The sequence below is a fragment of the Ranitomeya imitator genome, chromosome 5, assembly GCF_032444005.1.
Source record: "Ranitomeya imitator isolate aRanImi1 chromosome 5, aRanImi1.pri, whole genome shotgun sequence".
In the NCBI taxonomy this organism is placed as follows: Eukaryota; Metazoa; Chordata; class Amphibia; order Anura; family Dendrobatidae; genus Ranitomeya; species Ranitomeya imitator.
Window position 1 is genome coordinate 713,523,452 of NC_091286.1, and position 21,721 is coordinate 713,545,172.

The 21,721-nt window shown below is 44.4% G+C and overlaps 1 protein-coding gene across 2 annotated transcripts in view; it reads left to right on the forward strand.

Moving 5' to 3' along the window:
- Positions 1–18,370, forward strand: part of LOC138638937 (zinc finger protein 436-like) — a 120,440-nt gene extending 102,070 nt beyond the window's left edge. For both annotated transcript variants that reach the window (XM_069728695.1, XM_069728696.1), the window contains one exon: positions 14,838–18,370. In XM_069728695.1, coding sequence (XP_069584796.1) covers positions 14,838–15,988 — 1,151 coding nt within the window. In that variant the 3' untranslated portion in view covers positions 15,989–18,370. The remainder of the gene's footprint in view (positions 1–14,837) is intronic.
- The last annotated feature ends 3,351 nt before the right edge of the window (positions 18,371–21,721 follow it).

A 21,721-nucleotide genomic window follows, 5' to 3' on the forward strand; every position in this document is an offset into this window, starting at 1 on the left:
TTGAAATAATAATTTTCTCCTTCAAACTTTGCTTTCGTCACATAATGCTCCTTTGCAGCAATTCCAGCATTGCAGACCTTTGGCATTCTAGCAGTTAATTTGCTGAGGTAATCTGGAGAAATTTCCCCCCGTGCTTCCAGAAGCCCCTCCACAAGTTGGTTTGGTTGATGGACACTTTCTGCACCATACGCTGCTCCCACAACAGTTCAATGGTGCTGAGATCCGGTGACTGCGCTGGCCGCTCCATTACAGATAGAATACCAGCTGCCGGCTTCTTCCCTAAATAGTTCTTGCATAATTTGGAGGTGGCTTTGGGTCATTGTCCTGTTGTAGGATGAAATTGGCTCCAATCAAGCGCTGTCCACAGGGTATGGCATGGCGTTACAAAATGGAGTGATAGCCTTCCTTATTTAAAATCCCTTTTACCTTGTACAAATCTCCCACTTTACCAGCACCAAAGCAACCCCAGACCATCACATTACCTCCACCATGCTTGACAGATTGCGTCACACTCTTCCAGCATCTTTTCAGTTGTTCTGCGTCTCACAAATGTTCTTCTGTGTGATCCAAACACCTCAAACTTGGATTTTTCTGTCCATAACACTTTTTTTTCCAATCTTCCTCTGTCCAATGTCTGTGTTCTTTTGCCCATATTAATCTTTTCCTTTTATTAGCCAGTCTCAGATATGGTTTTTTCTTTGCCACTCTGCCCTAAAGGCCGGCATCCCGGAGTCGCTTCTTCACTGTAGATGTTGACACTGATGTTTTGCGTGTACTATTTAATGAAGCTGCCAGTTGAGGACCTGTGAGGCGTCGATTTCTCACTACAGACTCTAATGTACTTGTGTTGCTCAGTTGTGCAGCGGAGCCTCCCACTTGTCTTTCTACTCTGGTTAGAGCCTGTTTGTGCTCTCCTCTGAAGGGAGTAGTACACACCGTTGTAGGAAATCTTCTGTTTCTTGGGAAATTCTCGCATGGAATAGCCTTCATTTCTAAGAACAAGAATAGATTGTTGCGTTTCACATGAAAGTTCTTTTTTTCTGGCCATTTTGAGAGTTTAATGGAACCAACAAATGTAATGCTCCAGATTCTCAACTAGCTCAAAGGAAGATCAGGTTTATAGGTTCTCTAATCAGCCAAACTGTTTTCAGTTGTTCTAACATACTTGCACAAGGGTTTTCAAGGGTATTCTAACCATCCATTAGCCTTCTTACACAGTTAGCAAACACCAAGTACCATAAGAACACTGGAGTGATGGTTGTTGGAAATGGGCCTCTATACACCTATGAAGATATTGCATTACAAACCAGACGTCGACAGCTAGAATAGTCATTTACCACATTAACAATGTATAGAGTGTATTTCTGAATCATTTAATGTTAGCTTCATTGGAAAAAAACTGCTTTTCTGTCACAAATAAGGACATGTATATGTATAACCATTGTGTATATAGTGAATTGTCTAGTGTGAAGGAAATATATAATCATTAAGAGAAAGCATGACCGCAGTAGAGTTACATTTAGTTAACAAAATGGTGAAACTGGATATACCAGTATTGTAAGCACAAAGGGGCTTTTGCTGCAGGTGTCAATCATGGCACCTTAGGTACTGGATCCTGAGCTTCAAGGGGATTAGCAAATGGTTTGCAGATAGGAAATAATATTTCCTGTTGTCTGTGTGGGGAGGAACAGGATATTTGAAATGCCACCGCTTAGCCCGTCATCCACTCACAAACAGCATCTTTAACCCGGGTCATCCTGGAAATATGAATCTATGGTCAGGACTATAAAACGCTGAGTGACACAGAGAGAGGTGCTCACGTGTGAGGACTGCATATGCTGATGTGCTCAAAATCCCACTACTCCTTCCTTCAAGGAAAGAGACCAGAACTACACATGGAAACGTTTAGATATTTGTTATTTCTACCTTTTTACTTTATAACTGATTTACATATTTTTGTGTTTTATGTTTACCTTTTTCTATATTGTAGAACTCTATATTTTTATATAAATGCTTTAAATCTTTAATAAGTTTGACTTTGTATGCTCTAAAAGAATCCAACAGACTTTCAGAGAGTGTGTGACCTTTTTATCTGGCAGTAACATATTTTGAGGACTCATCACCCCGTGTGTTGGTGAGTGGTGGCAGCATGTTAAGTAATCGGGGTGCGCAGACTGTATCGGGGTGTGATTTATGGTCACTTTATAGCCTAAAACAGAGGTTGCGAGCTGGATTGAGGGAGAGGAGATAAATTAACCCTTGCAGGCGCACTCCACGTCAGGTGCTGAGAAGTGTGTACGTGACAACTTGGTGGCAGTGGTGGGAGAGAGATTTTTTTTACTTCTATTAGATCATTAGTACTTGGTTTAAGCAATTATTCCCTGTACTAACGAGCTGGTATCCTGTGAGGAGTGCATCGGTTCTACATGGTCCATCTCCGTGCTTACACAGACGTATCTGCAGTTTCTCCTTCCCGTTTTTCTTTTACATAGTAACATAGTAAGGCCGAAAAAAGACATTTGTCCATCCAGTTCAGCCTATATTCCATCATAATAAATCCCCAGATCTACGTCCTTCTACAGAACCTAATAATTGTATGATACAATATTGTTCTGCTCCAGGAAGACATCCAGGCCTCTCTTGAACCCCTCAACTGAGTTCGTCATCACCACCTCCTCAGGCAAGCAATTCCAGATTCTCACCGCCCTAACAGTAAAGAATCCTCTTCTATGTTGGTGGAAAAACCTTCTCTCCTCCAGACGCAAAGAATGCCCCCTTGTGCCCGTCACCTTCCTTGGTATAAACAGATCCTCAGCGAGATATTTGTATTGTCCCCTTATATACTTATACATGGTTATTAGATCGCCCCTCAGTCGTCTTTTTTCTAGACTAAATAATCCTAATTTCGCTAATCTATCTGAGTATTGTAGTTCTCCCATCCCCTTTATTAATTTTGTTGCCCTCCTTTGTACTCTCTCTAGTTCCATTATATCCTTCCTGAGCACCGGTGCCCAAAACTGGACACAGTACTCCATGTGCGGTCTAACTAGGGATTTGTACAGAGGCAGTATAATGCTCTCATCATGTGTATCCAGACCTCTTTTAATGCACCCCATGATCCTGTTTGCCTTGGCAGCTGCTGCCTGGCACTGGCTGCTCCAGGTAAGTTTATCATTAACTAGGATCCCCAAGTCCTTCTCCCCTTTATTTGGGGAAAGGCTGATTACCGATATGGCAGCCGTATAAAAGAAGCAGAGACCGGAGTCTCTGATTAACCTCTGTGAGAGAGAGGACTAGAAACAGCAGACAAAGCCAAGGATCTGCTGATTGGGGCCTTGATGGAGCAGGACTCGGAGCAGAGCACCATGGCCCCTGAACAAAGAGAAAGCTCAACTCGGAAGAACCAACAATGGACCTTGTCGCAGAAACAACTTCTGGGGGCGCTAACAATGCGAGTTCTGGGGGTGAGTAGGGACTGTTTTGAGCAAAAGGCCTCACAACAGCTGGGAGAATATGATGTCAGTGTGCGCCTGCAGGTAATTCTACCGTACCATCAGGCGGAGAGAGGCTGCTGCAGAGCATCAGGCAGAGAGAGAGGCTGCTGCTGCAGAGCATCAGGCAGAGAGGCTTCTGCAGAGCATCAGGCGGAGAGAGAGGCAGCTGCTGCAGAGCATCAGGCGGAGAGAGAGGCAGCTGCTGCAGAGCATCAGGCGGAGAGAGGCAGCTGCTGCAGAGCATCAGGCGGAGAGGCTGCTGCAGAGCGTCAGGCCGAGAGAGGATGCTGCTGCAGAACGTCAGGCAGAGAGAGAGGCTGCTGCTTCAGTACGTCAGGCAGAGAGAGAGGCTGCTGCTGCAGAGCATCAGGCGGACAGATGCTGTTTCTGCAGAGCGTCAGGCAGAGAGGCTGCTGCTTCAGGACTTTAGGCAGAGCGAGGCTGCTGATGCAGAACGTCAGGCAGAGAGGCTGCTGCTGCAGAGTGTCAGGCAGAGAGAGAGGCTGCTGCTGTAGAGTGTCAGGCAGAGAGAGAGGCTGCTGCTGCAGAGTGTCAGGCAGAGAGAGAGGCTGCTGCTGCAGTTTGTCAGGCAGAGAGAGAGGCTGCTGCTGCAGAGTGTCAGGCAGAAAGAGAGGCTGCTGCTGCAGAGTGTCAGGCAGAGAGAGAGGCTGCTGCTTCAGAACATCAGGCAGAGAGAGAGGCTGCTGCTTCAGTACGTTAGGCAGAGAGAGGATGCTGCTGCAGAGTGTCAGGCAGAGAGAGAGGCTGCTGCTGCAGAGTATCAGGCAGAGAGAGAGGCTGCTGCTGCAGAGTATCAGGCAGAGAGAGAGGCTGCTGCTTCAGAACGTCAGGCAGAAAGGCTGCTGCTTCAGAACATCAGGCAGAGAGAGGCTGCTGCTTCAGTACGTCAGGCAGAGAGAGGATGCTGCTGCAGAACGTCAGGCAGAGAGAGAGGCTTCTGCTGCAGAGTGTCAGGCAGAGAGAGATGCTGCTGCTTCAGAACGTCAGGCAGAAAGGCTGCTGCTTCAGAACGTCAGGCAGAGAGAGAGGCTGCTGCTTCAGAACGTCAGGCAGAGAGGCTGCTGCTGCAGAACGTCAGGCAGAGAGGGGCTGCTGCAGAGTGTCAGGCAGAGAGAGAGGCTGCTGCTGCAGAGTGTCAGGCAGAGAGAGAGGCTGCTGCTTCAGAACGTCAGGCAGAGAGAGGCTGCTGCTTCAGTACGTCAGGCAGAGAGAGGATGCTGCTTCAGAACGTCAGGCAGAGAGAGAGGCTGCTGCTTCAGAACGTCAGGCAGAGAGGCTGCTGCTGCAGAACGTCAGGCAGAGAGAGGCTGCAGCAGAGTGTCAGGCAGAGAGAGAGGCTGCTGCTGCAGAGTGTCAGGCAGAGAGAGAGGCTGCTGCTTCAGAACGTCAGGCAGAGAGAGAGAGGCTGCTGCTGCAGAACGTCAGGCAGAGAGAGGCTGCTGCATAGCGTCAGGCGGACAGAGGCTGCTGCTGCAGAGCATCAGGCCAAGAGAGGCTGCTGCTGCAGAACGTCAGGCAGAGAGAGGCTGTTGCTGCATAGCGTCAGGCGGACAGAGGCTGCTGCTGCAGAGCATCAGGCCGAGAGAGAGGCTGCTGCTGCAGAGTGTCCCCCCTAGTTAGGGCGCTCTTGTACTTTACCACATTGTTTTAAACGTGTATTTTGTTTTTTTAGTTATTAATAAAGCATTGTAATTTTAGTCACTTTCTGGAACTCTTTGTTCAGCAACCTAGCGTGTTACTCCGAAAATTAGTAATAGTAATATAGTTATATAGTTAGTAAGGCCGAAAAAAGACATTTGTCCATCCAGTTCAGCCTATATTCCATCATAATAAATCCCCAGATCTACGTCCTTCTACAGAACCTAATTGTATGATACAATATTGTTCTGCTCCAGGAAGACATCCAGGCCTCTCTTGAACCCCTCGACTGAGTTCGCCATCACCACCTCCTCAGGCAAGCAATTCCAGATTCTCACTGCCCTAACAGTAAAGAATCCTCTTCTATGTTGGTGGAAAAACCTTCTCTCCTCCAGACGCAAAGAATGCCCCCTTGTGCCCGTCACCTTCCTTGGTATAAACAGATCCTCAGCGAGATATTTGTATTGTCCCCTTATATACTTATACATGGTTATTAGATCGCCCCTCAGTCGTCTTTTTTCTAGACTAAATAATCCTAATTTCGCTAATCTATCTGGGTATTGTAGTTCTCCCATCCCCTTTATTAATTTTGTTGCCCTCCTTTGTACTCTCTCTAGTTCCATTATATCCTTCCTGAGCACCGGTGCCCAAAACTGGACACAGTACTCCATGTGCGGTCTAACTAGGGATTTGTACAGAGGCAGTATAATGCTCTCATCATGTGTATCCAGACCTCTTTTAATGCACCCCATGATCCTGTTTGCCTTGGCAGCTGCTGCCTGGCACTGGCTGCTCCAGGTAAGTTTATCATTAAAATTGTGATTACCTGAAAATAATCCTAGAGCATTTTTCGAAACAAAAAATAATGGAAGACCGTGTCTTATTTTCTGTGAAGCATGGTATTATGTTTCTCTCTCTAGGACACTATAATCTGAGGTCACTTTTGCGGCTGCCTCCCATCCACATTCTACACTTGTATAGCGGCTATGACGCATTAGCTGTAATCCACCTGAAGCCATGAGATGTGTGTCCCTTTCTTCTATCTCTATCTTGGCGGCAGCCCTTTTAGGCAATTCTTAAAAAGCAAATTACAAAGTATTCAAATTTGCCAACTTTGAGAAGTCTTTCAAAGTTCAACATTTGCTGGTCTCTACTGAGGGACTCTACAACTACAACATGACTCCCAAAAAACATTCCAGCAAAGTCTGAGCTCCAGTGGGCTTAGGACAATCCATCCCTCTTGTAAAGAAGCTGTGGAGACACCATCACGTGTTTCTCGACGCAAGCAGTGAATAGCCAGGCCTTTCCCCGGGAAGGAACAACCACGGGAAGGGCAGCATCCTATGAAAGAAAGCCACCTATGCCAAGCATGGTATCCATCCACAGACAGCTGTTTCGGGGTGTTTGCCCCTCATCAGTGTGGAGTAGGAATCTGGCTATTAGGAGCAGTGCCTAGTAAAAAGGCTATAAAGGCACAGATCATTGTCCTCGGGGAGACCAAAACATCCAACACTGCGGAGACACCATCACGTGTTTCTCAACGCAGTGATTCCAGAACACTGCCCCCATCCCTTATGGGAAATATGCAGATGCATGTAAAGAAGCTGCGGAGACACCATCACGTGTTTCTCGACGCAAGCAGTGAATAGCCAGGCCTTTCCCCGGGAAGGAACAACCACGGGAAGGGCAGCATCCTATGAAGGAAAGCCACCTATGCCAAGCATGGTATCCATCCACAGACAGCTGTTTTGGGGTGTTTGCCCCTCATCAGTGTGGAGTAGGAATCTGGCTATTAGGAGCAGTGCCTAGTAAAAAGGCTATAAAGGCACAGATGATTGGCCTCGGGGAGACCAAAACATCCAACACTGCGGAGACACCATCACGTGTTTCTCAACGCAGTGATTCCAGAACACTGCCCCCATCCCTTATGGGAAATATGCAGATGCATGTAAAGAAGCTGTGTTGGATGTTTTGGTCTCCCCGAGGCCAATCATCTGTGCCTTTATAGCCTTTTTACTAGGCACTGCGCCTAATAGCCAGATTCCTACTCCACACTGATGAGGGGCAAACACCCCGAAACAGCTGTCTGTGGATGGATACCATGCTTGGCATAGGTGGCTTTCCTTCATAGGATGCTGCACTCAGGGACTTTGCAGATATCTGGTGCCTGAAAATGATTCCATTAAAATTCATGCTCAAAAACGTCTTTGTTGTTTTGTTCCCATCTAAGCCCTGCCGTGTGCCCAAATAGCAGTATAGGGCCACTCCTTCAGTAAGAAGCTATGTGGCAATTTTCTCCTATTGTTACTTGTGAAAGTGAAACGTTCAGCAAAGACAGTACTTTATTGAAGTATAGAAGACCGAGAAAGGATTCCAAAGGATCTAGATAAGCTTGAACAATGGGCAGCGACTAATAGAATGGTATTAAACAGGGTGATTAAATGCAAGATTCTACATCTGGGCAAGAAAAACGAAAATTACATCTACAGAATTGGAGGAATAGAACTAAGCAACAGCACGTGTGAAAAAGACTTGGGTATACTAATGGATCACAGACTGCACATGAGTCAACAGTGTGATGCAGCAGTAAAAAAAAAGGCAAACACAGTTCTAGGATGTATTAAGAGAAGCATGGAGTCTAGATCACCTGAAGTAATTATTCCCCTCTACTCCTCCTTGATCAGTGTTGTGAATTCCGCTCTTGGGCTCCCTCCGGTGGTTGTAAGTGGCACTTTTGTGAGTTCTGCTCTTGGGCTACCTCTTGTGGTTTCAAGTGGTATGGCTGCTCCTTGGAGTTAGCTGTCATCAGCTGCCTCCACTTATCGTCTCTTCTGCTCGGCTATTTAGGCCTGGCTCTTTCCTTCAGCCAGTGCCACTTGTAAATGGTTCCTGGTTGGATTCACATCTCTTTGGATTTCCCTGTTTTCCTGACCAGTTCAGCAAAGCTAAGTTTTTGCTTGCTCTTTTCTGTCCATAGATTGTGGACTTATCCGTTCTGTGCTTTCTATGTTTGTCCAGCTTATCAGTATGAATTAATTCTGTCTTGCTGGAAGCTCTGGGAAGCAGATTTACACTCCACACCTTTAATCAGGTGTGGAGATTTTTTGTAAACTCTGCGTGGATTTTTATACTGACCGCACAGTATTCCATCCTGTCCTTTCTATTTAGCTAGACTGGCCTCCTGTGCTCATCCTGGTTTCATTCTGTGTATGTCTTTTCCCTCTCCACTCACAGTCATTATTTTTGGGGGGCTTTCCTGCTTCTATCTTTAGGGGTAGTTAGCTCTTAGGCTGTGACGAGGTGCATAGGGAGAGTTAGGAGCATCCCACGGCTACTTCTAGTGTTGTGTTGAGCTTAGGGACTGCGGTCAGCACAGTTACCACTTCCTTCAGAGCTCGTTCCATGTTGCTCCTAGACCACCGTATCATAACAGGTCAGGCCTCGTCTGGAATACTGGTATCAGTTCTGGGCAAGAAAAGCAAAGGCCTGTATATAAAACAGCCCTGTCTGTACCCTCAGGACAAATATTACAAATAGCTATGGAGGATATCCACTAAGTTAAAACATAACCTTTAATAAACATGGGTAAAAACTCGAATCCAAACAATAACACATACAAGAACAATACAAACGTGCTGAAGTGAACCAGTGCTCGAGATAAAAATTGGATCAGTCTTACCAATTTAGACGGACACATGGGAGGATCCCTCAAAGTTCACAAGGGTAGTAGTTCCAAGTGCTAAGGGCCAAGGGTAGGGAAGGATACAATACCACTGTCTTCCCTGTAAACCCTTAAAAGAGCTCCTGTCCTAACAAGGACAGTCCCCAAGTGTGCCCTGCTATGGGGATCCACCAACCCAAAAAATGTAGCCCTAAATGTATATCTTCTCCCTACGCGTTTCAACTCCGATGGGGGAGCATCATCAGGGGAGTTGTATAGTTCAAAAGGTGCCAATGGGTCCTCTTGATAGTCCTAAACAGGACAACTCAGAAAAAGTCCATACAGGTCCGTATCAGTCCATATTCAAATGGGTCCCGCAGTGCCTGGGAGATCCCACAAGTACAAAGAATACTGGCTGTGTCTGTAACTTAGATAAGTCCTGCCCCACCAAACAAGAGAGCGCTCCTTATAAGGGTCCTCATTATACAGCTGAAGTGAATCGCCCCCTAATTGTTAAGAAAAAATAGCTACATACCCACTCCCGATCATTTCGCCCGCCATTGCGTTCCAACACTGAGGACGCACGATACCGGAAGTTCCGCCGCCATCTTAGGCGCGTCACTTCCGTCCACCATTTTACCGGAGTGCAGTGCCCCCATAGAGGAAGTAAACAGAGGTCCAAAACTGAGGACACACGATACCGGAAGTTCCGCCGCCATCTTAGGCGCGTCATTTCCGTCCACCATCTTACCGGAGTACAGTGCCTCCATGGAGAAAGTAAACAGAGATCCCCAAACGCTACCATCCTTCCGCACAGGGGCATATTGATGCCGCCCCTGATGTGACACCTTAGATGTAATGTCACCGCCCACCTACTCAACCGCCGTATAGGGCAATCACACCATAATATGTTTGTTTTCAGTGTCACTAATGACGAACGCCTCATTTGACGGATCCGGATGGTAGACGCCATATTGGAGGAGTCCAAGTGGTGGACACCATATGGAATTCAGTATAATAACATGTATGTCATGATCATCAGCCACTTTGGACGCATACTAAAAGGATGTCACACAGTATGAACGTCATTTGCCATAGCGGACAATATATTAAAGCGCCATTTTTTGTGTGTTCTGTCCGCCGCCCGTATGCACGCCCCACTGAAGACATACAGGTGAACGACCCGCATACAGGCGGCGGACATCTATCAAGAAGTCCAGATAAAATACGAATGGCAACATGTCACACTTGCCAATCCCTCTGGACCCATACTCAAACGATGTAACGCGGTGTCACCGCCATTATTCTATGTACACAACGGACTCTGTATAAAAGGGGTCCGCAAACCAGACTACTCGTGAACTCTGGTTTGGTAATATTTACAACTCTCTATGAACATAGCGCTCGGGAGGCACAACATGGTATCTGTGTCATTCGTTGTGTGCCATATATGCCACCAGTAATATACACAATGTATGAGGAGTCCAAATAGACCTGCCCACATAATGTAGTACATGACATGTATATACCAATTACCAGGCGCCATGTTTAAAGATACATATAATGAGTCACTGGGCGCCATATTTTAGAGATAGAAAGAATGAATGAATAGGTAGGCGCCCGGTTACCAAGGTGACCTATTCTAAAAATTGGAAATCTTGAGGCAGTAAGCGGCAGACATGGCGGGGAGAAGGAAAGAGAAAGGGGGGGGGGAGGGGGGACGAAAAAATAGTACTTAATATATGCATGGGTATAATAAACAGGAGTATATTACGTAGTAGTCCCCCATAAAGACCCGTGTCATATATACACAGGACATAAAAATTAGATGAACCAATCATATTCGACCTAGTCATGGTCACAGAAGGTCATAGATTGCTATCAATGCATGCATAGTATTCAAGCAGATAGTATCATTAACAAGCTTAAGTTTGAATAAGGAGGGGTCAGTATAAGGCACACGCTAAGTGACATAAAAGTTAGATCCGAAAAGAAAAAACTCCTTTCAGGGCTAGAGGGGAATTCAAATACCCATACTAGGGTCCCCACTAAATAGCGCCACTGAAGGTGAACTGTAGCAGGGAGCAATGGCTCCTATACTATATGGTGATATAATAAAACACATAAAGACTTGCTTTGTTTTCTTTGGCCGACTCTATGGTTTATGACACTTCACAGAGCCCGAGTTACTAGGTAAAAAGTAAATAAATACAAAGATACTGCTTGGTTAGACAACCCATCCTGGAAGAAGGGGAGGGGGGAAAAGGGGGGGGGGGAGAAAAGGGGAGGAGGGGAGAGGGTGGCAAAAGAGGGTAGAAAAAGGGGGGGGGGGAGATGACAGAGGTGGGGAAACTCCATAAGAGCGAATTCCTACAGAAAGCACCCGAAGTTGATCTGGTCATTCAGGCCTCTGAGGTGACAGGTGTCCAGCGTGAAAATCCAGCTGGCCTCCCTCTGCAGCAACAATCTATCCCAGTCACCACCTCTATTGGGCATATCAATTTTGTCAATCCCCATGAAACGTATAACTCTGATGTCTCCCCCATGTATACCATTGACATGTTTCGCGATTGGGGTATCTCTTTGGTGTCGTATATCGCCAAGGTGTTCCCCCACCCTTCTCCTAAATTCCCTTATTGTTTTGCCAACATAGGTGATACCACATTGACAGATGGCTCCATAGATCACTCCTGTACTTTTACAATTTACAAACTTCTTCAACTTGAAGGTCTCCTGTGTGTTATCGTTAAAAAATTCCTTCCTGGTATAAATTGACTCACATGCCACGCATCCACCACACCTAAAGCACTCTGCCGGTCTCTGTGGGAGCCAAGTTGTTGCCCTAGGTGCAGAAAAGTGGCTATGTACCAGTTTATCACCCAGTGTCTTAGCTCTACGATAGGTGATGACCGGTTCCTTTCCCAGGGTGTCTCTCAAATCCTCATCCATCTTTAGCACATTCCAGTGTTTACGTATGATGCTTTTGACAGATGATGCTCCATTGTCATATGTACAGATTAATCTTGTTACTGTGGGGGTTTGGCCTTCCTCCTTACGTGGTATTAGAAGATTCTCCCTCTTTTGGTTATTAGCATAACGGAATGCTTCTCGTAAAATCCGATCCGGGTACCCTCTGGCCAGAAATCTCAGCCCAAGGTCATCGGCCATGACTTTTGAAGTCCCTTTGGTTAGAACAATTCCGTCTTAGTCTGAGATACTGGCCTTTCGGGATCCCTTTCTTTAGAGAGTAGGGATGATTACTATCCCATCTCAACAGGGAGTTGGTTGCAGTGGGCTTTCTGTATATGGTACTCTCTAAGCGATCCCCATCCCTTGATTTAGTAATTAATATATCAAGAAAAGGCAGTTGAAATTCTTGAACGTCAAAGGTAAAATTAAGACCGACCTGGTTGTTGTTCAGAGACATCATGAACTGGCCAATCTCCTCCCTTGTCCCCTTCCATATTACAAAAATATCATCAATATACCTGACCCATAACTCAATATGGGCCAGGTAATTGGTGTGAAATTCTGAGAAGGCAATACTGTCCTCCCACCAGCCCAGGAACAAGTTTGCGTAAGTGGGCGCACATGGATTCCCCATGGCGGTGCCCCTGAGCTGGTGGAGGATCTTGCCATCAAATGTGAAGTAATTGTTGGTAAGTACAAACTCAAGAAGAGTCATGATGAACTCGTTATGGGCATTAAATTGACAGCCCCTAGCACCGATAAAGTGTCGTACCCCCCGAATCCCACACTCATGTGGGATCGAGGAGTACAGGGCCTCAACATCAATGCTGGCAAGTAGGGTACCCGGTTCAAGGGAAATACCCTCCAATTTACGCCGTAGGTCCATCGTGTCCCTGATGTAGGACGGGAGTGACAATACGAACGGTCTTAGGACATCGTCCAAGTAAATGCCAATGTTTTGTCCGATACTCCCTATGCCCGACACTATAGGCCTACCTCTCAGAGGGTCCAGACCTTTATGGACCTTAGGTAGGGCATAAAATGTGGCCATAATTGGGTGACGAGGTAACAAAAAGGATAGCTCATCCTCACTAATGAGCTTGTCGGCCTTAGCCTTTCCAAGAATTGCCCCAAGAGTTTTGAGACAATTATTGGTGGGATTTGAGGCTACCCGTGTGTATGTCGTATGATCATTCAATATTGACAAGCACATGTCCCTGTATCTGTCTACATCCATCATAACCACGTTCCCCCCTTGTCAGAGGGTTTAAACACCAGGGAAGTGTCCATTTCCAGATTTCTGAGTGCTGTCATCTGTTCTCTGGTGAGATTGTGTCTCGATTGATTTTTAGCATGTTCTTTTATATCCTCAATGTATCGTGCGTCCTCAGTTTTGGACCTCTGTTTACTTCCTCTATGGGGGCACTGCACTCCGGTAAGATGGTGGACGGAAGTGACGCGCCTAAGATGGCGGCGGAACTTCCGGTATCGTGCGTCCTCAGTGTTGCAACGCAATGGCGGGCGAAATGATCGGGAGTGGGTATGTAGCTATTTTTTCTTAACAATTAGGGGGCGATTCACTTCAGCTGTATAATGAGGACCCTTATAAGGAGCGCTCTCTTGGTCGGTGGGGCAGGACTTATCTAAGTTACAGACACAGACAGTATTCTTTGTACTTGTGGGATCTCCCAGCCACTGCGGGACCCATTTGAATATGGACTGATACGGACCTGTATGGACTTTTTCTGAGTTGTCCTGTTTAGGACTATCAAGAGGACCCATTGGCACCTTTTGAACTATACAACTCCCCTGATGATGCTCCCCCATCGGAGTTGAAACGCGTAGGGAGAAGATATACATTTAGGGCTACATTTTTTGGGTTGGTGGATCCCCATAGCAGGGCACACTTGGGGACTGTCCTTGTTAGGACAGGAGCTCTTTTAAGGGTTTACAGGGAAGACAGTGGTATTGTATCCTTCCCTACCCTTGGCCCTTAGCACTTGGAACTACTACCCTTGTGAACTTTGAGGGATCCTCCCATGTGTCCGTCTAAATTGGTAAGACTGATCCAATTTTTATCTCGAGCACTGGTTCACTTGAGCACGTTTGTATTGTTCTTGTATGTGTTATTGTTTGGATTCGAGTTTTTACCCATGTTTATTAAAGGTTATGTTTTAACTTAGTGGATATCCTCCATAGCTATTTGTACCAGTTCTGGGCACCACATTTTGAAAAAGACATTGAAAAACTGGAGCAAGTTCAGAGAAGAGCTACTAGAATGGTGATCGGACTGCAAACTATGTCCTATGAAGAACGGTTGAAGCATCTGGGTATGTTTAGCTTGCAAAAAAATCAGGCTAAGAGGAGACATAATAGCTGTCTACAAATATCTGAAGGGTTGTCACAGCGTAGAGGGATCATCATTCTTATTTCACATGGAAACCTGAGAAGCAATGGAATGAAACTGAAAGGGAGAAGATACAGATTAGATATTAAAAAAAAGACTTTTTGAGAGTTGGGGTGATCAATGAGTGGAACAGACTGCCACGAGAGGTGGTGAGTTCTCCTTCAATGGAAGTCTTCACACAGAGGCTGGACAAACATCTATTTGAGATGGTTTAGTGCAGTGTTTCTCAACTCCAGTCCTCAAGACCCCACAAGTTGTAGAATGACAAAACTTTGCAACACATTTAGCCCGATGTTACGTGTATCAATTATTGTCATAGATTTGTATCCATACAGCCTTCCTTGTGTTAGTGATGTGAAGCTGCTTTTTAGTATGACAACGTTCTGGATTATGTTGTGTCCTGGGGCACAGAAATGTTTGGCCACAGGTACAAGGGTTTTTTGCCTGTAATTGTGTGGTGATGAAACTTCATCCTTGCTTTCAGTTTTTGTCCTGGTTAAAGTGTCATATCAACAAGATTAGTTTGTTTCTCTTACTGAAGGCAATCTGTCTTTCAGCTGGTGAAAACTGTTAAAAAAATGTTTTTAGATTAATAATAATGTTATCAATTTCAATAATTTGTGATAAAATGTTTTTATCCTAACAGAATTCGTTGGCGAGAGCCCTGAGAGAATCTTCATGTCATCGGTAATTTATAAATCAGAAGATGATGATGTCATGCAGCACTCTACTGGAGAAAACTACATTGTAGATAATGTACATCCAAATCATCACAGTTCAGATTTACTATACAAACCTTCTAAACATGAAAAACCTTCTTTGGACCAACTACAGGTTTTTCCCCCAAGTAAAGATCGGAAAGAGGGTAAAAGGTTTCAATGTGGTGAATGCGGAAAGCACTTTACAAAAAGCTCTGGCCTTGTTATACATAAAAGAATTCACACAGGAGAGAAGCCATACTCCTGCTCAGAATGTGGGAAATGCTTTACCCGCAAATCAGGTCTTTATCAACATGGGAGAAGTCATGCAGGAGAAAAGCGATTTTCATGTTCAGATTGTGGCAAATGTTTTACAGATAAATCACATCTTAATAGACATGAGAGAATTCACACAGGGGAGAAGCCGTATTCATGTTCACAATGTGGAAAGTGTTTTACAAATAAATCAGATCTTGTTAAACATCAGAGAATTCACACAGGAGAAAAACCATATTCATGCTCAGAATGTGGAAAATGTTTTACAAATAAATCACATCTTATTACACATGAGAGAAGTCACACAGGAGAGAAGCCGTATTCATGCTCAGAATGTGGAAAATGTTTTACAAATAAATCTAATCTTGTTACACATGAGAGAAGTCACACAGGAGAAAGGCCGTATTCATGCCCGGAATGTGGGAAATCTTTCACAAGTAAATCCGATCTTGTTACACATCAGAGAAGTCACACAGGAGAGAAGCCTTATTTATGTTCAGAATGTGGGAAATGTTTTATCACTAAAGCCAAACTTAGGGATCACCAGAGAATTCACACAGGAGAGAAACCATTTACATGTTCCGAATGTGGAAAATGTTTTATATATAAGTCAGATCTTGTTACACATGAGAGAAGTCACACAGGGGAGAGGCCGTATTCCTGTTCTGAATGTAGCAAATGTTTTACAAATAAATCACATCTTGTCACACATGAGAGAATTCACACAGGAAAAAAGCCGTATTCATGTGCAGAATGTGGGAAATCTTTTACAATTAAATCAGGTCTTGTTAGACATCAGAAAATTCACAAACAGGAGAAGTGATTTTCATGTGTAAACGGTCTTAAATGCTTGATCACCAAAGCCAAGCTTGGGCATCATCAGAGAAGTCACTCAGAACAGAAGCCTTTACGTAGATCTGGGGACGTAGATCTGGGGATTTATTATGATGGAATATAGGCTGAACTGGATGGACAAATGTCTTTTTTCGGCCTTACTAACTATGTTACTATGTATCTTCTGTGTTTGAGTTATGGAAAATAGAAAGTCAAATTTGGTAACTGATCACAGAATTTCTATAGAGAATTGTGGTGTTTTTATAATATTTATCACTTTTCAACAAATTATTAGATTATTAACTCGCCTATAAGAGTGTTTATGTTGGGCAGTGGGGTGGAATGGGCCTGAATCGGACCAAAGCTTAAATTATATTTACCTGAGATCAACTGTCATCTATGGAGAACAAGTATTGTGGTTATGAGGCACTGTTCACACTCAATTTGTGGGTTCCCCCTTAGTTTCTGTAAACAGGCTTCAGGCAAACCCCTGACAGAGCCTTAGACTGCAGTGACACATCTTAAATTGGTGCGTTTTATTCTGAACATGTGCGTTTTTTCAGCTAGGTCACAGCAAAGCAGCAGATCATGTTTTCAGATGGCAGAGAACCTTGAACACTTTTGGAACAAAGCCCAAGTAGAGTTAAATTGAACTTCATTCGTGTCACAGTAGTCCATGCCCCATAGAGGGTTCATCTGAATCCCATTTTTAGGTAGAGTCATACGCAACCCCCAAACACACGGCAGAAACACAGTGTGGACAGGTCCTTAGGAGGAAAAGAAGAACTACTTTCCAAACCTTGAAGCTGAATTTTCATTATGAACCTTCCTTTTTAGTACCGTATTCATGGTGTCACCCACATTGTAGAGTGGCTCCATGAAAGGTAAGAACACTAGTGATGAGCGAGTGTACTCGTTGCTCGGGTGACCTCCAAGTATTTGTTAACCCTAGAACGCATACCTGGGGCCTCGCAGGCCTGCCAGGGTACTTGTTTTCTATTTTCTGTAAAAGTACTTTACCTAGATTTTCAAAATTCTAACTAATCTTCAGGTATATAATTGTTAGTAATTTCCAGTTATTCATATATTTTTATGTTACAGACATTTTGGTATAACAACCTTTTTTTGGGACTACCCCATATTCATGCACCTGGGGCCTTTTAGGCCTGTACTAGGTTTACATGTGATACTCAGTCTTTTTGTCTGTATTGTTGCTGGGGAAGAACTTTTATGACTCTGCTATTGCTGGGAAGAGTGTGGATTCTGCATGACAACATGGTCATGTGATCTTGGATCGATTCAGCAAGCTATTATGGGATGAATGGTCTGATTTACCGTGGCAAAGAAGCTGATGCTCCAATCCAGAAAGACCTATGTTCCGACATAGTAAAAACACTTGCTCTACCAATTTTCAATTCAGGAAAAAATATTACAATGGATAATTACTTTACCAATTTTGAAATGGCCAACTTTTTTGCTTCAAAAGCAACTTACACTTGTTGGTACTATAAGGCCAAACCGCCGCGAAATTCCTCCAATCATGAAGCACAATGCACAGCGAACAATCTACGAGAGTGTATTCGGTTTCTGCAATCAAGCAACAATGGTGTCTTATAAAGCCAAGAAAGAAAAATCCATGATATTACTGAGTACAATGCATCATGATGGAAGTATTGACACCAATGACAGGAAAAAAAAACCTGAAATCATACTGCATTATAATAAGGCAAAAGGAGGTGTCGACAAGATGGACAAAATGATTGGAGAGTATTCGTGCAAAAGGCAGACTAAACGTTGGCCTGTTGCCCTTTTTTCCAATATCCTTGATGTGTCAGCCCTCAATAGCTACATTGTTTATTGTCAAACTAATCCAGAATTCCATGCCAACAGGAAAGACAAGAGACGTCTATTTTTGACAGAACTTTGTTATGAACTTTTGATGCCTACTATGATGGAGAGAAGCAGCATGATATGCTTATCAAAGCAAATTACGGAGGCAATGATTCGATGTGGAATACGCTTTCTGGAACATCCAGAGCAAAGAGGAAAAAAAAAAGCGCTGCTATATTTGTCCAGCAAAGAAAGAAAGAAAATCGGAGCGTTTCTGTTCTACTTGCGGACAAAATGTATGCAAGAAACATTCAGCCGAAAAAATATGTGAGAATTGTCGGGGGAATATGTAAAGTTGCAAATAAATATTCCTGGACCAAGTTTGCTGCAACCAAAAAATGTTTTCATAACAAAATTGCATATAGAATGTCTATATTTGGCGTGCCAGTTTACTTAATTTTTTGTTGTTTTATGCACATAATTATGTTTTGAAATATACACATCTTAGGCTGTGTTCCCAGTAGCACTGGGGTTCGCCAGAAGGGGATCCATAATGGATCTGACCTCCTGGTAACCAGCTAAGGCTGCCGGAATGGTGGGATTCCGCCAGCCTTAGCTGGGGTCACCAGGAGGTCAGATCCATTACGGATCCCCTCCTGGCGGACCCCAGCGCTAGTTGGAATGCATCCCTACCTTGCAATTGTAAAATAAATTTTGAAAAGTATTTTTATTTGAGTTATTCCGTGTTATTTGCACACAGGCCTAAAAGGCCCCAGGTGCGTGAATATGGGGTAGTCCCAAAAAAAGGTTGTTATACCGAAATGCCTATAACATAAAAATATATGAACAACTGGAAATTACCAACAACTATATACCTGAGGAATACCTAGAGTTTCAAAATTCTAACTAAAGTAATTTTACAGAAAATAGAAAACGAGTAACCTGGCAGGCCTGCAAGGCCCCAGGTATGCGTCCGCCAGCCTTAGCTGGGGTCACCAGGAGGTCAGATCCATTACGGAATCCCGTCCTGGCAGACCCCTGCGCTAGTGGAAATGCATCCTTAAGGTACCTTCACACTCAGCGACGCTGCAGCGATACCGACAACGATGTCGATCGCTGCAGCGTCGCTGTTTGGTCGCTGGAGAGCTGTCACACAGATAGCTCTCCAGCGACCAACGATCCCGAGGTACCCGGGTAGCCAGGGTAAACATCGGGTTACTAAGCGCAGGGCCGGGTTTAGTAACCCGATGCTTACCCTGGTTACCAGCGTAAAAGTAAAAAAAACAAACACTACATACTTACCTACCGCTGTCTGTCCCCGGCGCTCTGCTTCTCTGCACTCCTCCTGCACTGACTGTGAGCACAGCGGCCGGAAAGCAGAGCGGTGACGTCACCGCTCTGCTTTCCGGTTGACCGACGCTCACAGCCAGTGCAGGAGGAGTGCAGAGAAGCACAGCGCCGGGGACAGACAGCTGAAGGTAAGTATGTAGTGTTTGTTTTTTTTACTTTTACGCTGGTAACCAGGGTAAACATCGGGTTACTAAGCGCGGCCCTGCGCTTAGTAACCCGATGTTTACCCTGGTTACCAGTGAAGACATCGCTGGATCGGTGTCGCACACGCCGATCCAGCGATGTCTGCAGGGAGTCTAGCGACGAAATAAAGTTCTGGACTTTCCCCAGCGACCAACGATCTCCCAGCAGGGGCCTGATCATTGGTCGCTGTCACACATAACGATTTCATTAACGATATCGTTGCTACGTCACAAAAAGCAACGATATCGTTATGTGTGAAGGTACCTTTACTTTGCAATAAACTTTGAAAAGTATTTTTATTTGAGTTATTCCATGATAATTGTAAACAGGCCTAAAAGGCCCCAGGTGCGTGAATGTGTAGATTTCTATGGGTATGCATTCTAGGGTTATTGTTCGGAGATTAAGTTTTCATCGCCTCTGATGATTTACAGCTACTAGACAGCTTGATAACGTGGGGATTCCTTAGCAACCAGGCAACCCCCACATGTACTTAGCCTGGCTAATAGCTGTAAATCATTGAGCTGAGGTGATGAAAACTAAATCTCCGAGCACTAGAAAATGCTCAGAGGACACCCGAGCGTGCCCTGGAAAACCCGAGCAACGAGTATATTCGCTCATCACTAAAGAACACCCCTTGTAAACAGGCTTAATATGTAGACTTACTAATATCAGATCTTCAATTGCATATGTAACATAGTAACATAGTTAGTAAGGCCGAAAAAAGACATTTGTCCATCCAGTTCAGCCTATATTCCATCATAATAAATCCCCAGATCTACGTCCTTCTACAGAACCTAATAATTGTATGATACAATATGTGAAGATAACGGTGATGCAGTTGGTCAGAAAGAATAAAACTGAATATTAATATGTTCCAGAACTGATCATTGCTTTTCTAGTAGTTTGAATTCCTGGATCATTCTCTTTAGCATCTGAGGCCATATTCTCACTTTGTAATATGTCAAAATCTTCCCATTATTCTGTTTCCACTATTGGATCATAACTAACAATGCAAGATATTGGCCAAAATACACACGTGTGAATGAGGCCTTGCTGCCTACCATTACCGTCGGCAGTCGGTGGCATTTCCGCTCATCCATGAACATCCTCGGCTCATGCATCTTGATGGGATTGAGAACCTGATGTTTCTTTTTTTCTCCAGCCATTTCTTGCTGGGTTTACTGGTAGACTTGGGCTCTTCGCCATGTTGCAGGATCTGCTTTGATCTGAGCTTCAGTCTTTCACAGTAACTTCACATTTATTTCCCATTTCTATACCTTTATATTTTCATAAGATTTGAAGGATGTTCAAATATTGGTAAGCCCACATATGTTAAACGCTTGGAATCCAAAAATCTGAGGGACCACATTACACATCAGCTGAAAGACCCTGGACAAGAGGAATTTGCATATTACAGCTGTCCGTAATGGAAGGGAAACTATAGAAAGTAGTGAAAATGGTCTAGGGTCTACTGGTCTGAGACTTGGGCCTCATTCACATGTCCCATTTTTTTGAGTTTGAGAAAACAGGCTGGATATTATCACTGTTTTGTTAACCCAATGTCTCTGCTTTTAGTCAGTGCGCTGGTTTTTTACCATCCGTGCTGCTTCTCGTATCTGTTAAAAGCTGGACATCACTCAGATGACAGAAGTGGCATACGTGTTTTTTTTCACATGCTCATTAATTTGCATTAACAGATTTATCTTGAACCAAAAACTGACATGTATCCGGTTTTAGCTTTTCTGCAAAAGAAAAAAAAACATAGAAAACCTAGACATGTGAACAGCCCCATAACCCATTATGGATAGGTGTTCTGCGCTCGAAAACCGCAAAAAGCACACGTATGTAAAACATGGACATGTGAATGAGGCCATAAACCCTGGAGGCGTCATACACTAGCGTTGGATGAGGAAACTACAGGATGTACAGCTTTGTTTTACCTTCCACCGCTTTCCATGGACTGAATATTTCTTTAATAAACTATTTTCTCGTACTCTTTGTGCTACAGTTTTATGTTACAGTCAGATCTTAAAGGGGCCTGTAACGGTGTCTACTGTGCTGTAGTACGTCTTTCAGCACCCCCCGTGTTTCAGGAGGTCCATTCTGCTTTTGCTGGATTCTGAATGAAGGATGCTGGCTGGAATTCCTTGGTTACGTGAGAGCATATAAAAGCTGACTGCTACACCACGTATTTCCAGTCTAAAAGAACACACTTTATTCACAGCAAACAGAATATATAACACAGATACACAGGGCAGGCAAATAGAAAAAACAGGCCAGACATACATTACAATAGCCGCAGGGGGCCGGAGCCTGCTGGTATTTACTGTGGGAATTACAAAGGTGGGGGAGGTCAGAA